Raw genomic sequence first — 26,368 nt, 5'->3', positions numbered from 1 at the left:
TGCTCAGTTACATAAAATGATACCACTTAAATGTGATAATAACTACATTTTAACACGTTTGAAAGCATGTCAATCTTAAACTCTTGCTTTTTGGGGAATTTGTAAAATCTTTGAGAAATTCTCTTTTCTCTACTCATGAGTATTTAATTCCTAGGAAGATATATAGACGTTCTGTGGATGAGGAAATGCTTATAAGAAGAAAATTAATTTTTTCCTAATACAATTTCCTAATTAGGAGCTAAATATTTTGTTGCTTAAAATAAGTTTTTTGATTTTACTCAAGATAACCATAAGATTCAATGTTTTGGTTGCTTCCAGATTTTATTCTTTGTTGTAGCTAGAGTTTCACAACGATATTGCCTTCTCCTTTTTAGAACTTTCTATTCTTGTACATCTTGTTTTAATTACATTGTAGGAGGCAGGATGCTGATATGGATGGACAGTTCCTCTCCCAGAAAGATCATACATAATCCTAAATCATATCAGGTTAAAATCTGAAGGAGGGAACCAAGACAGGAAAAAAAGAAAGTATCTTTCTCCTATATCACCATACAAGTGGCAAGTAGGTATTAATTATAAAGTAGGGCCGGGCGCGGTGGCTCAAGCCTATAATCCCAGCACTTTGGGAGGCCGAGACGGGCGGATCACGAGGTCAGGAGTTCGAGACCATCCTGGCTAACACGGTGAAACCCCGTCTCTACTAAAAAATACAAAAAAAGCTAGCCGGGCGAGGTGGCTGGCGCCTGTAGTCCCAGCTACTCGGGAGGCTGAGGCAGGAGAATGGCGTAAACCCAGGAGGCGGAGCTTGCCGTGAGCTGAGATCTGGCCACTGCACTCCAGCCTGGGCGACAGAGCGAGACTCCGTCTCAAAAAAAAAAAAAAAAATAATAATAATAATAATAATAAAGTAGGACTGGATAGGATATCACTTTTACCATGAAGCATTTAGATATCATATACCCATGTATTTTCTTGAAATGAAAAATTGGCTGTCAGATTGATAACCCTTACATCTCAGAATTTATGAAATAAATAATTGTCATTCCACCAGATGTCTTACTAAACAATGTTTTTGTGTCAAATGGAAAAGAACAGTCAGTTTTTAAAATGGCATAGGTTTAATTTTTTTCCTCAGTCATCATGAACACACTTTAGACAAACTTCAAAGGGTAATTATCCATATTAGTCTATATTTGTGTCCATATTTTGGCCAATATAAGCACATAAAATATTGAAATATTAATTGCAAATGTCAACACAGAAAATGAACTAAATTACTTTCATTTGAGTACTACACCCCTAAAAAGATGATATATTACTATAAATTAAAACACATTCTTGTCTATTCTCAAAACTTCGTTAACCATAGACAAAGCTGCTTTGGGCATATTATACAACACATTATGTGAATATATTCAACAAGGGAAATTATAAAATTGGTGGTTTGGAACTCTCTCTACATTGCTTTATAATATAAAAATTGAAAGGAGTTATTTTAATAAGCTATTTGAAATCACTATTAAAAGATAATGAATTCCTTTTTACTCCCCATTAGAAAAAAGAAGGCGAATTAAGACTGCGTTGGCAAGCTAGGATGAAAGGAGAGTATGCATGGATTAACTACAGAAAAAGTAGAATCAATATATAAACAAAATGTTCTATCGACTAAGGATTCTTGATTGAAATACAAAACGTTCAGAGCCAAACAACTATTTTCCAGTTCTGTTAATGAAACCTAAGCCATCCCTGGATTTGAAATTTTGCTCTACTCTTGCTACTTGCCTTGAACCATACCAAAAGAGAATTCTCCAATAGGTAAAGCAGTAAAAAAGGACTTTCCACAGATTAACTGAGACGAAGCTCAGTAGATCCTTATTAACACTTAACTGAATTCAAAGCTCTTCCTGAAACTGGGATTTGCCTCACTAACCCTCTCTGCACCCTGAGCAACGAAATTGGGGATAATTGGCTTCAGGAACTTGAACTCTTTTGTCCCGGAGCCTCCAGTCAGACACACCTCGTACTGGTAGCTCTGGGACAGGGTCTCGGTGCCGCTCACGTCCACTAGATGCCCTGGAAAGAGGCCCTCGGGCACCGAGCAGCGACCCACTGAGGCCTCCCTGCTCCTCCTGCACAGCCGCACCGCCACGAACAGGAGCACCGACAAGAGGAAGAGCGACGACACTGAGGCCAACGCCACCACCAGGTAGACGGTGAGAGAGTCGGCCTGGGCCTGGGCCGGGGCCGCCTCTGGGAGCAGCAGGAAGGGCTGGGAGAAGCCGTCCACCAGGAGCAAGTGTAGCGTGGCGGTGGCCGAGCGCGGAGGCTCGCCATTGTCCTTCACCAGCACCACTAGCCTGTGCTTGGCCGCGTCGCGCTCGCTCAGCAGCCTGGCGGTGCGCACCTCGCCATTGTGCGCCCACACACCGAACAGCCCGGGCTCCGTGGCCTTGAGCAGCTGGTACGACAGCCAGGCGTTCTGGCCCGAGTCGCCGTCCACCGCCACCACCTTGGTCACCAGGTAGCCCGGCTCGGCCGCCCGGGGCACCAGCTCGGTGCAGGGCGCGGAGCCGTTCTGCAGCGGGTACAGCACGAAGGGCGAGTTGTCGTTGGCGTCCAGCACCAGCACGCGCACCAGCGCCTCGCTGCTCAGCGCCGGGGAGCCGCGGTCTGTGGCGCCCACGCGGAACTTGAACTCCTGCAGGGCCTCGTAGTCCAGCGATCGGAGGGCAAACAGGTGGCCGTTGTCCGCGTTGATGGAGACCAGGGAGGAGAGGGGCAGGTGCGGGTCCTGGGGTGGCAGCAGCGAGTAGGTGACCTGGGCGTTGGTGCCTGAGTCTCTGTCTGTGGCGCTGACGCTGCCGATGTGCAGGGCGGGGCTGTTGTTTTCGCGGACGAACAGGGTGTAGGAGGTTTGGGTGAAGGCGGGGGCGTTGTCATTGACGTCGGAGACCAGCACGGTTATGTTGTACTTGGTTTTCAGCCTGGGTGTCCCCAAATCAGTGACAGTGATGGTGATGTTGTACTCGGATCTGGTCTCTCTATCCAGTGCGCCTTCTGATATGAGGGTGTAAAAATTCTCTACGGATGGTTTCAGGACAAAGGGGAGATTGTTCTCAATGGAACACACCACTCTTCCGTTGTCTCCAGAGTCTAGATCAGAAACACTGAAAACAGCCAGTACAGTCTCTGCCGAGTTCTCGGGGATAGGGCTGTTTACTGAAGACAAGGTCAGTTCCGGTGGGTTGTCGTTGACATCAACCACCTGGATTATGACTGTAGACTTTCCGGATAGGCCTCCGCCATCCTTGGCCTCGATGTCGACTTCATAACTATTAATCGCTTCAAAATTCAAATATTTGACTAGTTGTATATCACCAGTAATTGGATTTAGCTGAAAAGTTTTGCGAATTTCTTCAGAAGCATGAAAAAATGCGTATGATATTGTCCCAAAACTTCCTGTATCTAAATCAGAAGCCAAGACTGTGACAATGACAGAGTTAACGGGGGTATTCTCTAGAACTGCAACCTCATAGAGCGGCTGTGCAAATTCTGGTGCATTGTCGTTTATATCTAAGACCTGGATGTTTATCTGGGCTGTCCCAGACCGAGGGGGAGCGCCGCCGTCCAGCGCAGTGAGCGTTAAGCTGAGCTCGGGCTGCTCCTCCCGATCCAGCGCTTTATCCAGTACTAGTTCCGGGTACTTCCTTCCGTCCCTACGACTGAGAGTGAGTACGTGGAAGTGGGAATTCGGAGTGATAGTGTAGTTTTGGAGGCTGTTTCTTCCCACATCCAAGTCCTCAGCATTTCCCAAAGGAATTACTGCTCCTGGTAGAGTGCTTTCTAGGATTTTCAGATCCATTTCATTTTCAAAGAACACCGGAGAATGGTCATTTACATCTATGATATGGAGCTCGTTTGTAACAAACTGCAAAGGGTTTTGCAGTAATATCTGAAAATGCAGTATGCATGGTTCTGTGGGGCCGCATAGCTCCTCCCGGTCCAATTTCTCATTCAGAAGCAAATCACCTGTCTGATGACTGAGCTGAAAATGCTGTTTGTTCCCTTTGGACACAACTTGGGCTCCCCTCGCGGCCAGTTCCTCTACCCTTAGCCCCAGATCCTTTGCTAGGTTGGCTATTAAAAAGCCCTTCTCTTTTTCCTCAGCCACAGAATAGCGTCTTGACTCGGACCCAGCCAGAGACCCTCCCAGAAAAACAAAGAGAAGCAGGACTTGCCTTTGTCTAAGAAATCGCTCTCCTCCCGCCTCCATTGCACTTTCCGTCACGCTTTTCTTGGGAATGTCTCCAAGCTGAACCTCAGATAGCGCTGGGAAACAGTCTTTTGCCCCACAACCTTTGCAGACGGCCTAGTCAATAAGCCTTTCCAGAGACTCAGACTTGCTGACTCAAAAATCTGCCTGGGCTCACAACCCCTGGTTTACCACACTGGATCCGTGCGTCACCAAGCAAGCACAATGCCCGTGGTTTAATTCGCCTTCTTAGTCAACAGCGCCACCATGCGTTCGCTTGCAGTTTCAAAATCTTGGAGAAGGTGTTTTTGTTTTTGCTTTATCGTTTATTCTTATCAACCCTGGTTGACGCTACTGGAGGAGTTTCTCATGTTATATGAATTAAATACGTGCAATCTAGGGAAATAAAATGCGCTCTTATCTAAGAGCAGCGATTCTTCCTGGTAGAGTCCTCATTTACATGATTTAGCGGAAGTGTACAGACACTAGCTTACCCCTCCCCTTCTGTAATAATTACACACAAACTTCAAAAGATTTTTCCTCTAGATGATAGCATGCTTCACTATTCTATTTATGTTTTTCTTTTTTTTCTAAACTTTGTGAAATGAGTCCGAATTGCCTATACCAGAAAAGTAAAAGGAAAAGACACCTCCTGCAAGGTGGTAAAAAGGAAAATACGTCATGTCAGAGGTGGATCCGGAGGGCTACAAATGCCTAATTTCTTCCACATTATCGCGCTCAAGGAACACTTAAAATGCTTTCTCTTCTTATTTCAGAGCAAATTTACAATTATTCATTTCATCTGTATTAGCTTGTTTCCACAGATAATTGTTGAGTCTGTAGAAGTTAGGCAAGTGGTGGTAACAAGACAATGTCTGTATATCTTATAACAATTTTCCACCCAGTGGGTGTACAGTCTTTAAACAGATGTTTAAACAGTGTGAAAAGTGATACATAGAAAAGGTACTGAGTGCACTGAAAGTATGCAATATGGGGACCTACGTTAATGGAGAGTGATTAAGAAAGTTTCCCCAAGGTGCACCATTTAATCTGAAACATGAAATAGGAGAAGTGTGCCAAGCTAAGACTGTAGAATGTGTGAAGGCCCTGAGAGAGCGAAGCATAGCTATTAAGAGATAATGAATGAAGGACAGTGAATACAAAACTTAATGTCTCAAGAGTAAGTGGAAAGGAAGGCTGAAAAGGTAAACCAAGGCCAAATAATGGGTGCTTGGATTTTATTCTGAGAACAAAAGGAAGCCATTGCAAGGTTGTTGGTAGAGAAATAAAACAATGCAAATATGTGTTCAATGTAGCCTCTTTTGTACTTCTACACAATTATCAAGAATGTTTGCTCTTAATACTAGTGATACTAAAAATAATAGCAATTTCACTTTTATGTCTTTATATTGAGTATAACTGCAAGCTATTCAAATACCTGTTATCATTTGGGGTAGAAGAAGAGAAACTTTGTGACTTATCCAAAATCCTACAGGTAATGAGTTGGTTGATCAGAGACTTTTGATACCAACACAGCGCTCTACCCCACTGCTAATCTCAAAACAAGACCTTCAAAGTTAATATTACAATTTTAATAGGAAAGCTCATTCAAATGTATGTAAAAATCATATAAAAATGTAAAGATAGACTGAGTAACATTAAGAATTAAGATTTGTTTTAATGTATGGATCAGAAAGTAAACGGCAAGAAATGAAAACAGTTGAGTGAGTCATTTAGGGAACTATGGAAGGAAATTTAAGTAACAAAATTAAAAACCACAATTTCATCTGTATTTCTTAAGCCAGTGGACAGGAGAAGAGGCTCAATTTAAGCATTAAGAGAAAAAGGAAAAATATGTTGAAGGAAAGCAACAACAGAATGATAACTGCATGTTTGAACAACGGTGACCAATTCAATTAATAAAAAAAATTGTAATTCATTGTACACCGAAGAGTATTTGGTTCCAGCAAAATGTTTTCCTTTAAGTGTTTTAGTTTATTTAAATATCAATATATCACAGGTAAAATACTTTTCTCTCTTTCAATCATGCAAAAATTTTATTAAGAACCTAGAATGTTCCAGTGACTGTGTGAATCATGCAATAAATGAGGGAGCTGTTGAGAAACAGAACTCAAGCACCTTTATAAAAAAGCATTGAGAAGTCTAGGGAAATGAAAGGGGGAAAAATAGAAGTAGCTAGTGGAAAAAAAGTGAGTGGTGCTAGATACATTTTTCTCCCAAAAGGTTTATTTCTAAGTGAATCCTAAATGCTCCAGAAAATGTTAAAAACAGCAATACCAAGCTATATTTGAGGTTTCTAAAGGTCAAGGACAAAGACATGTACTCCCTCATATTTTTTGGATTTTAATGAAGTGCTCAATGTTAATAGGTTATTAATAATTTTAAAAGATTTTAAAGGGGGGGAACTGGAATAAGCAGAGGGCTCTTAAAAAGCTATTTGAAAGAGAAAGCATGATGCATTAGCATGACTTTGAAAACTGCTAGACGTGTATTATTTATCTACATTTTAGAATATTAATGATTAATTTTTGACAAAAATTTATTAGAGCACTTACGATGTTAATGCCTTGTAGAATCCAACAGTTAGAATTCTTACAATCTCTAAAGATTAATACTTTTTATATGTCAATATTTTAAGAAGTATATATATTGGGCCTGGGGGCGGTGGCTCATGCCCTTAATCCAGCACTTTGGGAGGCTGAAGTGGGCAGATCACCTGAGGTCAGGAGTTCAAGACCAGCCTGACCAACATGGAGAAACCCTGTCTCTACTACAAATATAAAATTAGCCGGGCATAATGACTCATGTCTGTAATCCCAGCTACTTGGGAGGCTGAGGCAGGAGAATCGCTTGAACCTGGGAGGCAGAGGTTGCAGCAAGCCGAGATTGCGCCACTGCACTCCACTCCAGCCTGGGCAACAAGAGCAAAACTCCATCTCAAAAAAAAAAAAAAAGTACATATATTGAAAAATGTAAGGACGGTGCTTGCTATATTATTCATAAATATACCTATTTAAAGGGTTAGCCAATGTGAATTCATAGGATAGAATTTACACTAGCCTAAGAGGATATAACAAACACATATATTCTGGGCTGGAAAATATAACTCATGTAATGATAACAAATATTTTCAAATGTAGGACTTCAAAATTATCTAGGACCATGGACTGTGAGGTCTGGAAAAGATGCTCTAACTTAAAGATTTCTGAAAATACAAAATTTACACTTTAAATGCAATTAAATTGCAATGAAACTAACGAACAATTAGAATACAAAGAAAATTTACATTCATTATACCGCAAAAACTCATACTTTATAAATACCAGTAATATGCATAGAATTGGAATAAGATAGTTACGTTCTAATAAAAGGAGACACCTCCAATGGGCAAAGCAGTGAAAAAGGACTTTCCACAAATTAAATGAGACTAGCCTCAGTAGATCCTTATTAACACTTAACTGAATTCAAAGCTCTTCCGGAAACTGGGATTTGCCTCACTAACCCTCTCTGCACCCTGAGCAACGAAGTTGGGGATAATTGGCTTCAGGAACTTGAACTCATTTGTCCCGGAGCCTCCAGTCAGACACACTTCGTACTGGTAGCTCTGGGACAGGGTCCCGGTGCCGCTCACGTCCACCAGATGCCCTGGAAAGGGACCCTCGGGCACCGAGCAGCGACCCACCGAGGCCTCCCTGCTCCTCCTGCACAGCCGCACCGCCACGAACAGGAGCACCGACAAGAGGAACAGCGAGGACACTGAGGCCAACGCCACCACCAGGTAGACGGTGAGCGAGTCGGCCTGGGCCTGGGCCGGGGCCGCCTCCGGGAGCGGCAGGTAGGGCTGGGAGAATCCGTCCACCAGGAGCACGTGCACCGTGGCGGTGGCCGAGCGCGGAGGCTCGCCATTGTCCTTGACCAGCACCACTAGCCTGTGCTTGGCTGCATCGCGCTCGCTCAGCAACCTGGAGGTGCGCACCTCGCCATTGTGCGCCCACACGCCGAACAGCCCGGGCTCCGTGGCCTTGAGCAGCTGGTACGACAGCCAGGCGTTCTGGCCCGAGTCGCCGTCCACCGCCACCACCTTGGTCACCAGGTAGCCCGGCTCGGCCGCCCGGGGCACCAGCTCGGTGCAGGGCGCGGAGCCGTTCTGCAGCGGGTGCAACACGAAGGGCGAGTTGTCGTTGGCGTCCAGCACCAGCACGCGCACCAGCGCCTCGCTGCTCAGCGCCGGGGAGCCGTGGTCTGCAGCGCCCACGCGGAACTCGAACTCCTGCAGGGCCTCGTAGTCCAGCGACCGGAGGGCGAACAGGTGGCCGTTATCTGCGTTGATGGAGACCAGGGAGGCGAGAGGCAGGTGCGGGTCCTGGGGTGGCAGCAGCGAGTAGGTGACCTGGGCGTTGGTGCCTGAGTCTCTGTCTGTGGCGCTGACGCTGCCGATGTGCAGGGCGGGGCTGTTGTTTTCGCGGACGAACAGGGTGTAGGAGGTTTGGGTGAAGGCGGGGGCGTTGTCATTGACGTCGGAGACCAGCACGGTTATGTTGTGCTCGATTTTCAGCCTGGGTGTCCCCAAGTCGGTGACAGTGATGGTGATGTTGTATTCGGATCTGGTCTCCCGGTCCAGGGCTGTGCTTATCACCAGAGTGTAAAAGTTCTCAACAGAAGGTTTCAATAAAAAAGGAAGATCATCTTGGATGGAGCACACTGTCCTTCCGTTGTCTCCGGAGTCAGGATCTGAAACGCTGAATACAGCAATGAGGGTGTCCTGCAAGTTTTCTGGGATCTGATTGATAAGTGTCGACATAGTCAGTTCCGGAGGATTGTCATTCAAATCCATCACTTGGACAAATACCACACAAGTTCCAGATAGGCCCCCACCATCTGTCGCCTGAATATTTACTGTGTACGTCTGGATGGATTCGAAATCCAGTTTCTGTCTTAAAAGGAGTTCTCCCGATTTTGCACTTAATTGGAACGTTTTGCGAATGTCTTCAGAGGCTTGGGAAAATGCATAAGATATTTCTCCATTAGTTCCAATGTCTAAATCCCTGGCAGAGACGATGGCAACCTGGGATCCAATAGGGCTGTCCTCCGGGATCTGCACCTCATAGAGCAGCTTTGTAAACTCTGGGACGTTGTCATTGATGTCCATAACTTCAATCCGTACCAGGGCCGTGCTGGACCTGGGTGGAGTCCCGCCATCTAGCGCTGTGAGGGTTAACCTGATCTCAGGCTGCTCCTCGCGATCCAGGGCTCTGTTCAGCACCAGCTGTGGTAATATTATGCCATCGAGACTGTCTTGTAAATTAAGATGGAAGTGGAAATTGGGACTGATTGTGTAATTTTGGAGACTGTTGGTTCCTACATCCAAGTCCTGGGCACGTTCTATTAAGAAAGTAGTTCCAGGAGTGATACTTTCTGGAATTTTCAAAAGTATTTCTTTGTCTAGGAAAACTGGGGAATGATCATTTATGTCCCTAATCCGTAGCTCCGCCTGAAAAAACTGCAAGGGATTTTCTAGTAACACCTGGAAAGGTAAGACACAGGGCTCTGTGGGGCCGCACAGCTCCTCCCGGTCCAATTTCTCATTTAACAACAAATCCCCGGTCTGCTTATCGACCTGCAAATGCATTTTTTTTCCTTTGGAAACGACCCTGGCCCCCCTCACAGCAAGTTCTCCTATCTCCAGCCCCAGGTCTTTTAACAAATTGGCCACAAAGGAGCCACTCTCCGTTTCCTCGGCCACTGAGTAGTGCCTAGGCTGGGAACTAGCCTGAGCTATGCCCAGCAAAACAAAGAATATCAGGACTTGCCTTTGTTTCAGAACGCGCTCCTTCCCCTCTCCGGCCTCCATTGCCTTCTGGTCTCACACCAAACCTGCTCCAGCTCGGGCTCACGTTGTCGCTGACTCTATCTCCCCGTATCTCGCTGATACTGGGATGAGCGGACAATCCTAGGGCCCGGATTTCCCCGAGCGACCTCCTTAGAAAGCCTCCTCTTCCTGCTTGCTGCTTCTTTAGTTGAGTATCTGGGTGAAGGAGCGTCGGCTGGGTGCTTTGTTTCTGCTACTTCTAAGGCTGCAGCGCCACCCCGCGTCTCTTCCGAGTATTTATTTTCTCCTAAACTAAGAAAATCCCAGTGCTTTCTTTCAGGCTGATGGCAATAGAAATTGAGTATTTTCAAGTAGTGTCTCTCAATATACCGAAGTCTTATTGGCGTTTCGAAAGGCTCTTCATTGCACCCATAGAGACATGGCAAGAATAAATAAATCTTCACTTCAATTCCCTCACAGATCCAAGCGTTTTTTGTTTTTTTGTTTTTCAAACTGGAAAAAATAAATTTCAGAACCTGGAAGGGAGTGATCTCAGTCCTAGCACGCTTCAGAAAAAAGGCTTAGACTAAGAAAGTTCTATTTTTATTCAGAGTTTGGGCATGTGTGCAACTCAGTGGTGGTTAGGTTACCATCATCACACTCAAACCCAACCGAAAAACACAGAGACCCAGGAAAAGCACAGAATCCAAATAAGAGTATTTTAATGGGCACTGAAATAGTCTCCTTACTCATACTTCTTTCTTTGCACTGCTCCCGCTTCACATTTCCCTGAACTTCGATGTGTCTGAGCCTCATGAAACTCTCCAAGAGCAGCCAGATATCTTCTTCTTGTAAATGTATCAATATTATTTTCCTTTCTAATGCCTAGGAGAACTTTCAACATAACCTCGATTCAATTACCACATCTAGTAAAGTCAAGAGCAATTTCATAATATTAAATAGCCAGTAAATATTCCAGTTTCCCCAGTCATCTTTAAAAATGTATTTCCAGTGATGGTTTCTTCTATCTGCTTCCAAACAAGGTATATATGTCATTGTTTGTTGTTAGATTTTTTAAATTTTCTGTCTCTTTGGGTTTTTTTAAATGTTAATATAAAGAAATAAGTTATCAAGCCACAGAATGACACGAAGGAAACTTAAATGCATATTTCTCAGTGAAAGAATCCAGTCTGAAAAGGAAATGATACTGTATAATTCCAATTACATGATACTCTGAAAAAGGCTAAATTATAGAGACACTTAAAAGATCAGTGGGTATCTAGGAAGAAGAAGGAGGGGGAATGAAGAGGTTAACACCGGGGACTTTACGATACTATAATGGTAGATACATGACATTATGCAGTTGTCAAAATCCACAGAACTATACAACACAAAGAGTGAACACTAAACTGTGAAATTTAGTTAATAATTTACCAGTATTGGCTCATCAATTGTAACAAATGTATCACAGTAAAGCAAGATTTTGATAACAGGGAAACTTTGAGTGGGAGAAAATCGGTATGTGAGGGGAACTATTTGTACTGTTTGCTCAATTTTCTGTAAAACCTAAGGCTGCTTTAAAAAATAATTTTACTTTGGGAAGCCGAGGTGGGCAGATCACGAGGTCAAGAGATCAAAACCATCCTGGCCAACCTGGTGAAACCCCATCTCTACTAAAAATACAAAAAACAATTAGCCAGGCGTGGTGATGGGTGCCTGTAATCCCAGCTACTTGGGAGGCTGAGGCAGGAGAAGCACTTGAACCCGGGAGGCAGATGTTGCAGTGAGCCAAGATCATGCCTTTGCACTCCACGCCTGGTGACAAAGTGAGACTCCGTTTCAAAATAATAATAATAATAATGATAATAATAAATATTAGGATGTGTCTCTAAAAGATCCATTGGGTTAAAAAATTGGGGGATGAAGAAAAAAATTAAATATATAGAAAAGTTAAAACAACTATACACAAACTACAATTCTAACCTCCATCCAAATTAACAATTGTTTGTTTTACCATATTTATTCTATCTTATTCTGCACACACACCTGCTTTTCTGCTGACTCATATGAAAGTAACTTGCAGATATCATATTTCACCTCTAAATATTTCAGCAGGTATCACATAATTACAATATTATCTCATATAATCATAATGCTACTATCATACTTAAGAAAATTTGAAAAAATTCTACAATGTTATCTAAAATCCAGTCCCAATCAAATTTCACTGTCTTTCCATTATCTTTTCCTTAATTTTGATAAGAATTCACATTCATTCAAGTTCCTTTGACAAATGCACTTACTTTTTAAACTATTTGTTATAAGGAATATCTTAGAAACTTTTTCAACCAACTTTGATAATGGTATTTGGGTGTTAGATCTATTTACTCTAGAATTGTCTCCCATCCTTAATGACATTAAATTTCTGAAGTGTCCAGACTAGTTGTTTTGTAGGATGTCCTACATTCTGAATCTGATTGTTTCTTCATGGTATCATTTAACCTGTTCTTCTATCCCCTGTATTTTCAGAAAACTGGACTGGATTATTTATTAAATGTAACAATAGCATAATATTTTAAAAAGCTCTCATTTATCCTCTGTAACTGCCAAAAAAAGGATAATCACAGTTTCCCTTTCTTAACATTTAGAAAACATGCCTATCTCTACCTGTTGATATTAGTTTTTGCTTTTCATGACTATTACTTTTATATGGATGTTATAATAATTCAAAATATTTTAATTCATTGACATTGAACATTAAACAAATTCATTGAGGTGAATAATATCCAAGTCCCAAGTTTTTAAAAACAGCTTTTTATATAAGCTGCAAAACCTAATTAGGGTCCAAAATAGATGTCATGAAGATCAGTTATATCATACAGGCAGGTTATAACTGGAAGGTTACTTGAAATTTTAAGAAAATCCCAGTGCTTTCTTTCAGGCTGATGGCAATAGAAATTGAGTATTTTCAAGTAGTGTCTCTCAATATACCGAAATCTTATTGGCGTTTCGAAAGGCTCTTCATTGCACCCATAGAGACATGGCAAGAATAAATAAATCTTCACTTCAGTTCCCTCACAGATCCAAGCGTTTTTTTTTTTTTTTTTTTTCAAACTGGAAAAAATAAATTTCAGAACCTGGAAGGGAGTGTTCTCAGTCCTAGCATGCTTCAGAAAAAAGGCTTAGACTAAGAAAGTTCTATTTTTATTCAGAGTTTGGGCATGTGTGCAACTCAGTAGTGGTTAGGTTACCATCATCACACTCAAACCCAACAGAAAACCATAGAGACCCAGGAAAAGCACAGAATCTAAATAAGAGTATTTTAATGGGCACTGAAATAGTCTCCTTACTCATACTTCTTTCTTTGCACTGCTCCCGCTTCACATTTCCCTGAACTTTGATGTGTCTGAGCCTCATGAAACTCTCCAAGAGCAGCCAGTTTTCATTAAGTCTTCAGTAGCCTGGTAAAATCTTAAAGATAGTTTTCTATTATATCTTATATCTTATATCCAAAGATGTTTACATGTTTACATATAGTAAATTTATTGTAATGAGGGAATCTATTACATAATTTTAAAATTATGTTATTACAATAAGTTTAATTTCTTAGGTTTGGCTTTACTTTTCATATGCTGCACAAGCAGAGCCATTATCCTAGGTGTCACTTTCACAATTTTGAAGTTTTGTTTCAATAAAATCTAACATATTAAAATATTACACAAATAATTTTATATATAGGAATAGAAAAATATTTTCAAAAACACTAAAAAATGAAAGCAAGTCATTACAGTCTTATCACAAAAGTACAGCCATTCAAAAAATAAATAAGAACACATTGTTCGAGTATCTGTCATAATTAAGCCTCTCTTTTTGGGACGAAAGGGTGATTTGATCTTTTGACTGCCATAAGATGAAAATTACAAGAATTAAGAGAAAGGGTAGTCAAAGGGATTTACATGACCATTTTCCTATCAAAGATAATACCAAATGATAGGGAGATATCCCCACTAGTATCCCTCTTTAAATAGAGAGGGATCTTCAGCTTTTCAATGCCTTCTGCCCATAAACTGGCTTTACTTAGCCATAAGATGGCAGAAGAAGGAGGTGTTTTCAGTGATCTAACACTAAGACTCTGCAGAAAATATGAGAGAAATATTCTAGGATGAGAAGGGAGTGTTCTGGCATAGTTTATTACACTAATCTAGGGGGAAAATTGGGGGCATATTTGACTAATTTACTTTTGCCTTATTGAGGATACAAATAAGTTTTCCCATAATCTATCAAGACATACATTTCATGAAGCTCAATCAAACAGGATTTCAAAATAAAGGTCGGCTAGACGTGGTGGCTCACACCTGTAATCCCAGCACTTTGGGAGTCCAAGATGGGTGGATTGTTTGAGTCCAGGAGTTGGAGACCAGCCTGGGCAATGTAGCAAAACTCCATGTCTACCAAAAAAAAAAAAAAAAATCAGCCAGGTGTGGTGGCTCACGCCCATAGTCCCAGCTACTTGGGGGTCTAGGGTGGTAATATCACTTGAGCCCTGGAGGCAGAGGTTGCAGTAAGCCGAGATCACACCACTGAACTCCATCAAGCCTGGGTGACAGAGTGACACCCTGTCTCAAACAACAAAAACAACAACAAACAAGCAAATGAAACATGAAATAAATGCCACTCAAAAGGGGGAAATGGTGTTGTTTATTCTCTTTCCATAGGACAAATAAGCAAGAAAAGGTTTTAAAAGTGATACCTGCACAAGAATCTTGCCCAATTTTGTTTAAGGAGAACCATCAGAGTCTATTAGGACAATCTGTCCCCTTGAAAATAAAAATCTTGAGCAGGACTGCAGATAAAGTTAGATAGACAGATATAGATGGAAATAGAGATGAGAGAGTAGAGGTATGACCTCTTCCAAAAATCTCAGACCTTTTTTTATGATTAAAATAGGCTAAAACTTAAATCGGGTTTAGGTAATCTGGTAGATGATTGAATTTTCACTAAGATCACTATTGAAATTTTACTTTAAAAGAAAATATGGACTGGGTGCGAGGTCTCACGCCTGTAATCCCAGCACTTTGGGAGGCCGAGGTGGGTGGATCACGAGGTCAGGAGATCGAGACCATCCTAGCTAACAAGGTGAAACCCCGTCTCTACTAAAAATACAAAAAATTAGCTGGGCGTGGTGGCGGGCGCTGTAATCCCAGCTACTTGGGAGGCTGAGGCAGGAGAATGGCGTGAACTCGGGAGGCGGAGCTTGCTGTGAGCCGAGATCGCGCCACTGCACTCCAGCCTGGGCAACAGAGCGAGACTCTGTCTCAAAAAAAAAAAAAAAAAGAAAGAAAGAAAGAGAAAGAAAAAAGAAAATATGACTAAATACAATATCGAAAATTAGTAAATAATGAAGAAGTCCAAAGGTGTAGAGAGGGCAAAGAATAAGGGGTGAGGGGAAGAAACCTGAAACTCTGACTACAAAATACAAAGCATAATCAATTTAGATATGCTAAAGAAATATAAGGAAATACTTGAAAATTATAATATATATTTTCATATCAGAGTAATTATTTGAACATCTACTGTGAAAAGGAGCAGGCCGACAAGAGAACAAAGGGATACTAAAACCATAGTTATGACCAAATAAATGCTAAGTGAGGAATCTAAGTGACAGACCCCATATTCCTGAGGTCTGTCAAGATGTAGCCAGTAGAGCTGACAGAAACAGCTGACCAGCAGCAGTTGTACCAGCAGCAGTTGTTGTCTTACTCCAGAGTACACAGGTGGCATCTCAGTGTCCTTGACAATAACCTGAAGTCTATGATTGGCTAGATTACCATCACTCACAAGCCTGGTGTGCACACTTCCCAGTCTTGGGCTAACATGCTATGCAGATGGAGACTCAAGTCTTTGAGTAACTGATAGGACATGAAGATCTTCCAGACCTAGTCTCCTTCTACTGCCACCATCTTGAACATCACATAATCCGTTCTGCATTAAATATAACACAAACGGGAACTGCCATTGCCATCAAATATTACCAACCACACCAACACCATGCTGCTAGCTCATTGTACTAGTGTCTGTTTCTCTCATACAGAACTTGACTCTTAAGGGCCTTACAAACAGATGATTTGTGTCCACTGTCATGGAGTACTGCACATCCTGGGAAACCAGAAGCAAATAAGTTACTTGGATGTTTTTCTTTTCTTTCTTTTTTTTTTTTTTTTGAGGCGGAGTTTCGCTCTGTCGCCCGGACTGGAGTGCAGTGGCCGGATCTCAGCTCACTGCAAGCTCCGCCTCCCGGGTTTACACCATTCTCCTGCCTTAGCCTCCCGAGGAGCTGGGACTACAGGCGCCCGCCACCTCGCCCGGCTAGTTTTTGTATTTTTTTTAGTAGAGACGGGGTTTCACCATGTTAGCTAGGATGGTCTCGATCTCCTGACCTCGTGATCCGCCCGTCTCGGCCTCCCAAAGTGCTGGGATTACAGGCTTGAGCCACCGCGCCCGGCCGGGTGTTTTTCTAAGTCTCTGTCTATGGCAGTGTGCTACTAAAATGCACACTTTAGGGCTGTGTTTTCACACATGATAAGTGTAGAGGCAGTTTGGTGAAAATGAAGACCTGGTTATATTGTTTCCTTTCAGCTTATGGTAACTCCAGATCTCTGGCAGTGATCATAGAATTGTACTTGTCTTTATTCTACTTCTATTGAAGGCTTTAGGGTGAAGGGAGGGTGATATTATGAAGCCAAAATATCTATTTTTTTCTGTGGTCTGGATCTGAAACACAGGAAACAGCAGATATGGTCTAAAGGCAGATATGGCTCCTTGGGACCCAGCTCATAAATGATGACATGATGATTAGGAGTGGACTGTCTTTTACATCAAGAAGTTACATTTTCCAGAGTCTTTAATTACTGATGATCTCAGAATCCACACTGTAGATTAGTATAGCCTTGGAATTTATGGGTTTGCATGATGGGTTTGCTTTTGGTACTTTTATACCAATGTAAATGTTTTATTAAAGTTTTCATTAAGTCTTCAGTAGCCTGGTAAAATCTTAAAGATAGTTTTCTATTATATCTTATATCCAAATTCCTGACAGAAAAGTGATAACCAGGAAGGAAAAACTTTTTTTCTGGGATTACTGTACTGAACTACTGCATATTACAGCTGAGTAACATCACTGACAACCCACAACTTTGGTGAAGACCAATGCAGATTTGGATCTATGTGGTGACCCACCATCCAATATCATGATAGTTAAATTAACCTCAACCCATTTCTTTCCACTGAGAAAATTGCCCATCCTCATTCAGGATATTTCCTGCCACCATTCTCTAAACAAACAGAAGAGAAAACATGGGAATTAGGATTCAAAATATACTTATGAATACTGCTCTGTCTACATGTTCTGCCATCTATATGGTCTTCACAAGATGCTCTCCTTGATTTTTTGCAGCATTCCTAGATCCAGTAATACACACTAGTGAATGGCTATATCTGTGAGACCAAGGTACCTTGTAAAAATGTAACTCATTTTTCCAAGTTACCTTTCTCAAGGCAAGTGAGTAACTCAAATGAGTTACATTTTTCGAAGGTGCGCTGAGACTCACAGATGGATCCAATTTCTATTTAGTACCCACTCCTCAGTCTTTTGATTTGAAAATGCTGGGGTTTTTTTAAATCTATAGAAACATGAGTTACCCTCTCACTCCCCGCACCTCTCAAGTTCCCCATCCTAAGGCCCAAATCTCTGCAAAATTAGCAATGAAGGCACCACTCTCCAGCAGCTCTGGAACAGAATTCTGCAGTTCAGTATCCTGAATGGTACAGGCCTAGTAAAACAGAATCATACTTTGTTTTAGACTGGGCTTTAAGTATTACATTATTCCTTCTTCTAACACCTTCCAGCAAATATGGTCCTGCAGAAACTCTGATCACCCTAATGTTTCTATTACTTATGCCACCAGAATCTTAGGCATCCAATACAACTTTCACAGACAAGGTAATATAATATGAAACATACAGCACTGTATTTGCAATCCGCTTTTACCACCATTTGAGCCTGCAGTACCATTATAGGACCGCGCCCCCCTCCCCCGCCACTGCTTAGTGTATTAAACTCTCTAGAAAGAAAAAAAGTATTTGAGAAAGGCCAATGAAAATACCAAACACTTTGTATTTATGTCATTATTATCCAGTGTATTGAATAATGTCTGTTTTCACTTTTGGAGCAACTATCATAAATATATTAAATATCAACAAATAGGTCTTATTTGAGGCATATTCTGCTGCATATTCTTTAATTTTCGTAAACCATATGGGAGAGTATTAAACACTGACATGAAGAAAAAAAGATAAGATTGTTTTGTCAGTCTATTTTACATGACATTTAATGTACTGGATATGCTGTGATATTAATTGCCAAAGAATTAATCATTTTTGATGTTTAATAAGAAAACAGTAAAAATTAACGAACACAAATTTAACATTGACATAAATAAGCTACACAGCAACTAAGTTGATTTATGCCTTAAATAATGAAGAAGACATTTATTTCTACAGTTTTTTTCTCTTGTAGTTGTACATCTGCATTTGATTTCGTGGTCATCAATATCACCAAAATCATCAAATGACTATTTCAAATAAAAAGTTAAAACCATATATTAATAATAGTAATCAAGTAAATAGTTACTTAAACTAAGTAAATGGAGACCAGTCCTGCTGAAAAGTAGACTATCACAACTTGTCAGCCACCATTTACGAAGTATCAAGAAAAGCAAAAGATGACTTTAAAATAAATAGCTTGACCTTCTTTGAGAAGTTACGAAGACTATCATTTTATGGATTGAAGTGGGATGAGTTTCCTTGTCAAGCTTCAGAGTATCTGCTAGGACAGTCTACTCAAAGTTTTACGGGTAATTTACCTTTGGGAAAGATCAAAGGAAAGTAGGCATGAGCAGAAAAAAATGCATTCCTTTTCTGTGCTTAACAATAAAGAGGAAATACACTACTAGCTTCTAAATAGACCTTTGTGAGATAGATAAAAAGATAAAAATAGCTAAGCCGTCAATATCTGTTAACTATTAATAAACAATTAGCTATGCTTCAGGAAAAAAACACGATGGAAATTGAGCCATAAAAGAACCAAAACATTCAGAATGGTGCCGTTTTTCTCTACCTTTTATCCAGAATCCAAAAGGAAGAATGCCAAAGATGATAGCTGTCTCTACCTACTGTCTTGCTTTGAGCTTCCTGGAATCTAATTTCATTGGAAATAAAGTGATGTTGTGTGTAGCTGTCTTTTCTGGCCTGCCTTATTAGGTTGTCGGACTATGGAATATTTTAAATATCCAATGAAAAGGAAACTCTGGTAGGAAGGATCAAGGCTTTTGTTTTGTTTTGTTTTTATCTCAGGGTGCTGAGATTATGGTTCTTAAAACAGATGAAGTCTTTCCAGAAGTGCTCCAGGATGAGGCAGATAAGTGTCAATATGACCAATTCTATGTAACTGTCATCCAATGGCATTGTCTTCCACCGTCCTTCACATGAAGAAACTATTTCTGAAACTATTTCTGCTGTTAATTGCCTGAATATTTGCCACGTGGCACTGAAATTGCCTGGTAATTCTCTTGCAGTGGATGCTTATGATGCATGGAGTATCAGTGGTATTTAAAATGTTCTGCTAGCATTTAAAATGCTCTCCGGAGGTTGCAGAATTCAGTGAGCCTGGAGAATTCTGAGAGCCAATTCATAATTATTTACTCAGACTAAATCTTCCGCCGAGACTATTACAACCAGGTTGCTGTGAGACCTGCATCTCAAAGATTGTCATGACTTGGACCTAGGAGGTCTCAAATATCTACAATTCTTCTCTGGGAGAGTTAAACTTACCTTGGGTTGTGGTTCATCCAGCGATTTTTTCACACGTATGGACAAATTACTTAGCCCAATATTGCACAGCACATTTTTTTTTTTTTTTTTTTTTTTTTTTTTTTTTTTTTTTTTTTTTTTTTTGAGGCAGAGTCTCGCTCTGTCGCCCAGGCTGGAGTGCAGTGGCCGGATCTCAGCTCACTGCAAGCTCCGCCTCCCGGGTTCACGCCATTCTCCTGCCTCAGCCTCCCGAGTAGCTGGGACTACAGGCGCTCGCCAGGTCGCCCGGCTAGTTTTTTGTATTTTTAGTAGAGACGGGGTTTCACCATGTTAGCCAGGATGGTCTTGATCTCCTGACCTCGTGATCCGCCCGTCTCGGCCTCCCAAAGTGCTGGGATTACAGGCTTGAGCCACCGCGCCCGGCCTTGCACAGCACATTATTGTGAAAATGGAAATTGAAAATGAGTGTGTAGTTTCCAATGATGGAAAATTCACCCAAACCTCATGCATGTTCCTGGTGCACATTCCGGAACATTCAGAAGAATTTTTCAAAGGAGGAAACGGTTACACTTCAGACACAGATTTTTCTCAAAAGACAAAAGACAAAAAAAAAAAAAAAAAAAATTTATACAGGTAATACTTGGAAATGCAGGGCTCCTATAGGTCAAGTTTTCTACTTGAGAGTAAGGGCTCTTCTGTGGGTCAATCTAAAATGTTATTTGGTCTCTTTGGAAACTATTTTGCTCCCGTCTTTTCTCCCGCCGCTCCCTTTTCCGCCGCCAGCGCCGATCTCCAGAAACCCTGACCATAAAAAAGCAGTTTTCCTTTTCCTGGGCCGCCTGCGCTACTCCCGGGAAGAAAATGAAAACCCACCACTTGCGTTTTCTGCGATTTTTTCTCGCACAATTTCCTGTATATCCTCTGAGTGCATTGCCCTTAGTAAATGAAGTCTTCGGAAGTCCTGTAAGACTTCCAAACATTTGTGTAGTCCCCATTCATTTGAAGAAAGCTCTAAAATCTGAGCTCGCTGCGGACGTTTTCCATCTCGTATCTGTTCGAGCACCTTTCAGATTTTGTCTTTTCTAAGATGGAGTCTGCAGGCAAATGCAGGGCTCCTCCTCCTACTACCTTTTAGCCTGTAGTGCCACCAGGCGTCCGAACTGAAAATCTGGTCTCTATAGACTAGAGCTCTTTCCTGCAGAAACTGTCAAAGTCTGTTCATATTCACATCTAGTGGCGGAATTCTCACCTCTTGAGTTTTAATTACTTCTCCAATATTTAGTTTACTTAATGTGAACAAAAACAATGGTTAATTGTTTATTATCCTAATATCAGCTGTGAGATTTCCTTTGAGAGGAACCGAATTGGATTTCTTCCATTTCAATCAAGCCAGTCATTTGGCCATGAATTCATTGAACTGATTAATTCTTCGCAGGTATTTTTTACACACAGATTATATTCAAGCACTGTAAAAAACACTGGGGGTATAAAGTTGAGTAAAGCCTGGTGCCTACACCTCAGGAGGTTAGAATATTAAAAAGGTGACTCAGGGTGATTTGCATAGGCACTATCAGGTACTAAAAAGGGATATTTAAGTAAGAATAGAAGTGAGGTATCAGGAAGATTCTCAGAGGAGGTGAGGTTTGAGCTAAGTTTAATTTTATGGTGCCAACTTAAACACAAACCTATTGAAATGATCTTCTACTGCAGATAAAGTATTTCTGATTTTGCAGGAAACAAGATTTTTTTTCAAATGATGTGAATGAACATGACGGCCCATGGGGGGGTTGCAGTCTTTCAGTCAGTCAGTCAACATCACAGAGCCCTGTATGAAGTGTCAAGGGATGACAATTAAAAGACTAGGGATAGGGCCGGGAGTGGTGGTTCACGCCTGTAATCCCAGCACTTTGGGAGGCCGAGGTGGATGGATCACTTGAGGTCAGGAGTTGGAAACCAGCCTGGCCCACATGGTGAAACCCCTTCTCTACTAAAAATACAAAACAACCGCGTATGGTGGCGCACGCTTGTAGTCCCAGCTACTTGGGAGGCTGAGGCAGGAGAATCGCTTGAATCCAGGAGGTGGAGGTTGCAGTGAGCTGAGATCACGCCACTGCACTCCAGCCTGGCTGACACATCAAGACTCCGTCTCAAAAAAAAAAAAAAAAAAAAGGTATGAATAGGCCTCTTTTTTCTGTTTGAACTTGGCTCACATTCCCAGTTTAAAGGAAAATCCTGCAGCTTGAGTTAGTAATATCTTAAGGAAATATTTAAAGTGATGATTAAGACTTTATGATGTTGGCTGGGCACGGTGTCTCAGGCCTGTAATCCCAGCACTTTGGGAAGCCAAGGTGGGCGGATCACCTGAGGTCAGGAGTTCGAGACCAGCCTGGCCAACATGATGAAACCCCGTCTCTACTAAAAATACAAAAATTAGCCAGGCATGGTGGCATGCACCTGTAATCCCAGCTACCCAGGAGTCTGAGGCAGGAGAATCGCTGGAACCCAGGAGGCAGAAGGCTTCAGTAAGCCAAGCCAAGATTGCACCACTGCACTTCAGCCTGGGGAACAGAGCAAGACTCTGTCTCAAAAAAAAAAAAAAAAAAAAAACTTTATGATGTTAAGTATTAAGATTCATATTCAAGTCCTGGCTCTGCTTCTTCACATATATTAAATTAGGAAAATTATTTAATCTCTCCAAACTTCTGCTTTCTCATCTGAAAAAAATTATGGATATAATGGTGTTCTCTCCTTCATGAAGTTGTGACAATTAAATGAAACAGTGCAGACCGGGCATGGTGGTTCACACCTGTAATCCCAGCACTCTAGGAGGCTGAGGTGGGCAGATCATGAGATCAGGAGATTCAGACCATCCTGGCCAACATGATGAAACCCTATCTCTTCTAAAATACAAAAAATTAGCCAGGTGTGGTGGTGCGCACCTGTGGTCCCAGCTACTTAGGAGGCTGAGGCAGGTGGGAATCATTTGAACCCAGGAGGCCGAGATTGCAGTGAACCGAGATCGTGCCACTGCACTCCAGCCTGGCGGCAGAGCGAGACTCCATCTCAAAAAAAAAAAAAAAAAAAGAAAGAAAAGAAAAAGAAACAGCACTTATGACATGCTCAGCTCAGAGCATGGAACATCATGGTACCTCATAAATGTTTACCATTATTAGTGTAATACTATGAAAGCAAGAACTTCTCTACATTGTCTGGTTTACTCCCACAAACAAATATAAGTCTAAATGACTCCTACACTACACTCTATTATCTTTCTCCCTTACCTCAATGGAACATGCAGCACATTCTTCTTTATGCAAAAATTTAGAACCTTTAAGCACATCGCAAGTTATGAGAATTTCACTCACAGTTTCACCTTTGTTGAATATGAATTATTTTAATTCCTGCATATTCAAACTCTCTCTTTTCAATGAATTATTTGATCTTATCATCCAACTTAAAATTCTTGCCAGAAGCTGGGCATGGTGGCTCACACCTATAATCCTAGCACTTTGGAAGGCCTAGGTGGGCGAACTGCTTGAGCTCAAGAGTTCAAGACTTGCCTGGGCAACAAGGTGAAACCCTGTCTCTACTAAAAATGCAAAAAATCAGCTGGGCATGGTGGCATGCGCCTATAATCCCCGCTACTCGGAAGGCTGAGGCACAAGAATTGATTGAACCCAGGAGGCAGAGGTTGCAGTTGGCTGAGATCACGCCACTGCACTCCAGCCTAGGTGACAGAGTGAAACTGTCTCAAAAAAAACAAAACAAAACAAAAGGCGAAAACAAACTTACCAGGGTCCCACACTTCCTTTCAGCTACCATCTCATTTCTATGAATTTCTTAAATATTCAAGCTTCTTGAAAAGATTTTATACATGTACTGACAATACTTCCTCAATTCCTCAGTCTCTCCTTAAACTTTTACAATTCAACACTAAAAGTGTTCATTAATTCACTTCCATAATGCCAAATCCAGTACTTTCATTCTCCTCTCATTTGAACTTTCAGTAACATTAAACATAGTCCACTATTCCGTCCTTCTTGAAACACTCTCTTCTGACTCCTGTGACAGCACACTCTTGAAATTTTTTCTCTCTACCCATTCCCTTTTAATCCCTTTGGGGACTCCTTATTTATCCTTTACATATTAAAGCTTCTTAATTTTGTATACCCTATACACTTTCTTTTCTTGTTCTATCTTCTCTTTCATGGAATTTTAATATAGCAATTTCTACATACTAAGTGTGCCATAGTGGGAAGACCCTTTAACCTCCCTGACCTTACTAAGATTCTTCATTTATAAAATGTATGTGTTCTTTATACTTATACAATACCTAATTTCTACAAGACTCAATTTCTTCATCTGTGAAATGGGCAATAAATTCTTAAGAGACAATGAGATCAAAGATGTAGAGATACATATTAAAATATATATTTTTCTTTTTTGGGTCTCACTCTATCACCCAGGCTCAAGTACAGTGGCACAATCTCAGCTCACTGCAACCTCCATCTCCTGGGTTCAAGGGATTCTCATGTCTCAGCCTCCCAACTAGCTTGGATTACAGGTGTGTGCCATCACACCATGATAATTTTTGTATTTTTAGTAGAGACAGCATTTCGCCATGTTGGCCAGGCTGGTCTCAAACTCCTGACCTCAAGTGATCCTCCTGCCTCAGCCTCCCACAGTGCTGGGATTATGGCGTAAGCAACTGTGCATGGCCTAAAATATATATTTTTTTCATACTGGTCTCCAGTCTACATGGTTTGGTAGCCCTGCCATGAATCTATCTAATTCTTTTAAACTAAGAAGTCTATCTTGAATGTCATATTCATGTTGTAGGCACGCTAGCGAGTCTCAAAACTTTTTCACTTTTCCACTGTTGACAGTGGAACGTTTCTCAAAGAACTGCTATGACCTAAGTTTCTTAAGGAGCCCATATATAGTAGATTCTTTCAAGATTCAGGATGCATCTTCCATACTGTACTACCATAATGAATGTCATATGTTTTGCCACTTTTGAGAGGAGAAAGAAGGATTTAATTTCTAAAGCCTAAAAAGGAAGATGTTTAGGCTTCTGAAGATGGTAATCAGAAGTATCTTTAACATCTCCATCTCTCTCACCACCCTGTCTAACCCATCAAGTTTGGTGTATTTTCTCTTCAAATTATTATGACAAATTATTCCATTTCTATTTGCATCCACTTACAACACCCTCACCCAGAATATCTTCATTTGCTCACTGGACTCTTATAAATATGTCTCTTGTCTTTTTCAAACCCACTCAGCCAGTTCTCCACAGACCAGTCAGAATGACCTTGTAAAAATCAAAGTATAGCCGGGCGAGGGTGGCGGGCACCTGTAGTCCCAGCTACTCGGGAGGCTGAGGCAGGAGAATGGCGTAAACCCGGGAGGCGGAGCTTGCAGTGAGCTGAGATCCGGCCACTGCACTCCAGCCTGGGCGACAGAGCGGGACTCCGTCTCAAAAAAAAAAAAAAAAAAAAAAAAAAAAAAAAATCAAAGTAAAATTCGGTCACTCTAAGGCTGAAATATCTGCAGTGAGTTTTCATTGCTTTAATAATAAAGTTTAAAATCCTCAGTATAGACTAAAAGATCTGGCAATGACCCAGCCCCTGCCTACTTTTCTGGCTTCATTTTTAAAAGTCACTCCTCTCCTTAATAAGTGACTTCCAGCCTCACTAACCTCTCTATTCTCCAGGATTTCCAAATTCCTTCTAGTCTTCCTTTTTTTTTTTTTTTTCATGTGATGTTCTCTCTGTATCCCCATGTTGCTTAGCCCTTGCTTTCCTTTGCATTCTAGTTTAAGTGTCAACTCTCTCAATGAGGCCTTCTCTGACTCCAGTAGTAGGGTATATATCTCTACACACATATGTATATACGTTAGATACATAGTCTTTCCCAGGATACTATAAGTGCCATGACAGCATGGTATTCCATGGAACATAATGGTTCCTTTATTTGTTAATTGACTAAATCTGATGTGACATTCATATTTATTTCCTTCCCAAAATAATAAAGATTACTGGAGTATAATGTGACAAGCATGTTCTGAACAATACTCTGCTTTTTTCCAAAGGAATATGAATTTTGGAATGAAAGGCAGATTGTGTTGAACGAAGCCGACTAATATCCTCCCACCAGACTTTTAGTAATTGGATGACAGGGACTCTTATTTATTTTTATCTTCTCTTTCATTTAAATATCACCATAGTTTAGTCTCAGACTTAGATATTAACTGATAAAACACTATATTTTATTTATAGAAATATGGTCCACAGACATCTGATAAAGAGTATCATTTTCCTACTTCTGAATTTTTATTTACAAACTCATTTTCAACCCTATTTAGGTGTTGCAGTAATCTATACTCATAGTCTGTGGTCTCCCTGCAGAAATTTCAG

The 26,368-nt window shown here is 41.2% G+C and overlaps 2 protein-coding genes across 5 annotated transcripts; both read right to left on the bottom strand.

Annotated features, from left to right (window-relative positions):
* Positions 1–1,105: 1,105 nt before the first annotated feature.
* Positions 1,106–4,676, bottom strand: PCDHB3 (protocadherin beta 3). The gene has a single exon (XM_010388200.2). The coding sequence runs from the start codon at positions 4,271–4,273 to the stop codon at positions 1,883–1,885; it is 2,391 nt and encodes a 796-aa protein (XP_010386502.2). The 5' UTR covers positions 4,274–4,676; the 3' UTR covers positions 1,106–1,882.
* A 1,550-nt stretch (positions 4,677–6,226) lies between these two features.
* PCDHB2 (protocadherin beta 2) lies at positions 6,227–14,673 on the bottom strand. 4 transcript variants are annotated; one of them, XM_030927301.1, is made up of 2 exons: positions 14,659–14,673; positions 7,602–10,103 (listed from the first exon to the last, which is right to left on the bottom strand). In XM_030927301.1, exons 1-2 carry the CDS (start codon positions 14,671–14,673, stop codon positions 7,728–7,730), a joined length of 2,391 nt encoding a protein of 796 aa, XP_030783161.1. In that variant the 3' UTR covers positions 7,602–7,727. The 4 variants fall into 4 exon arrangements, with proteins under 4 accessions (XP_010386500.2, XP_030783161.1, XP_030783160.1 ...); XM_030927300.1 differs by lacking the exon at positions 14,659–14,673 and adding an exon at positions 12,057–12,071; XM_030927302.1 differs by lacking the exon at positions 14,659–14,673 and having other exon boundaries at positions 7,602–9,655; positions 10,084–10,171.
* Between the last annotated feature and the right edge of the window lie 11,695 nt (positions 14,674–26,368).

This window comes from Rhinopithecus roxellana, chromosome 3, assembly GCF_007565055.1.
Source record: "Rhinopithecus roxellana isolate Shanxi Qingling chromosome 3, ASM756505v1, whole genome shotgun sequence".
NCBI classification, from domain to species: domain Eukaryota; kingdom Metazoa; phylum Chordata; class Mammalia; order Primates; family Cercopithecidae; genus Rhinopithecus; species Rhinopithecus roxellana.
This window is presented reverse-complemented; position numbering and strand designations above follow the sequence as displayed.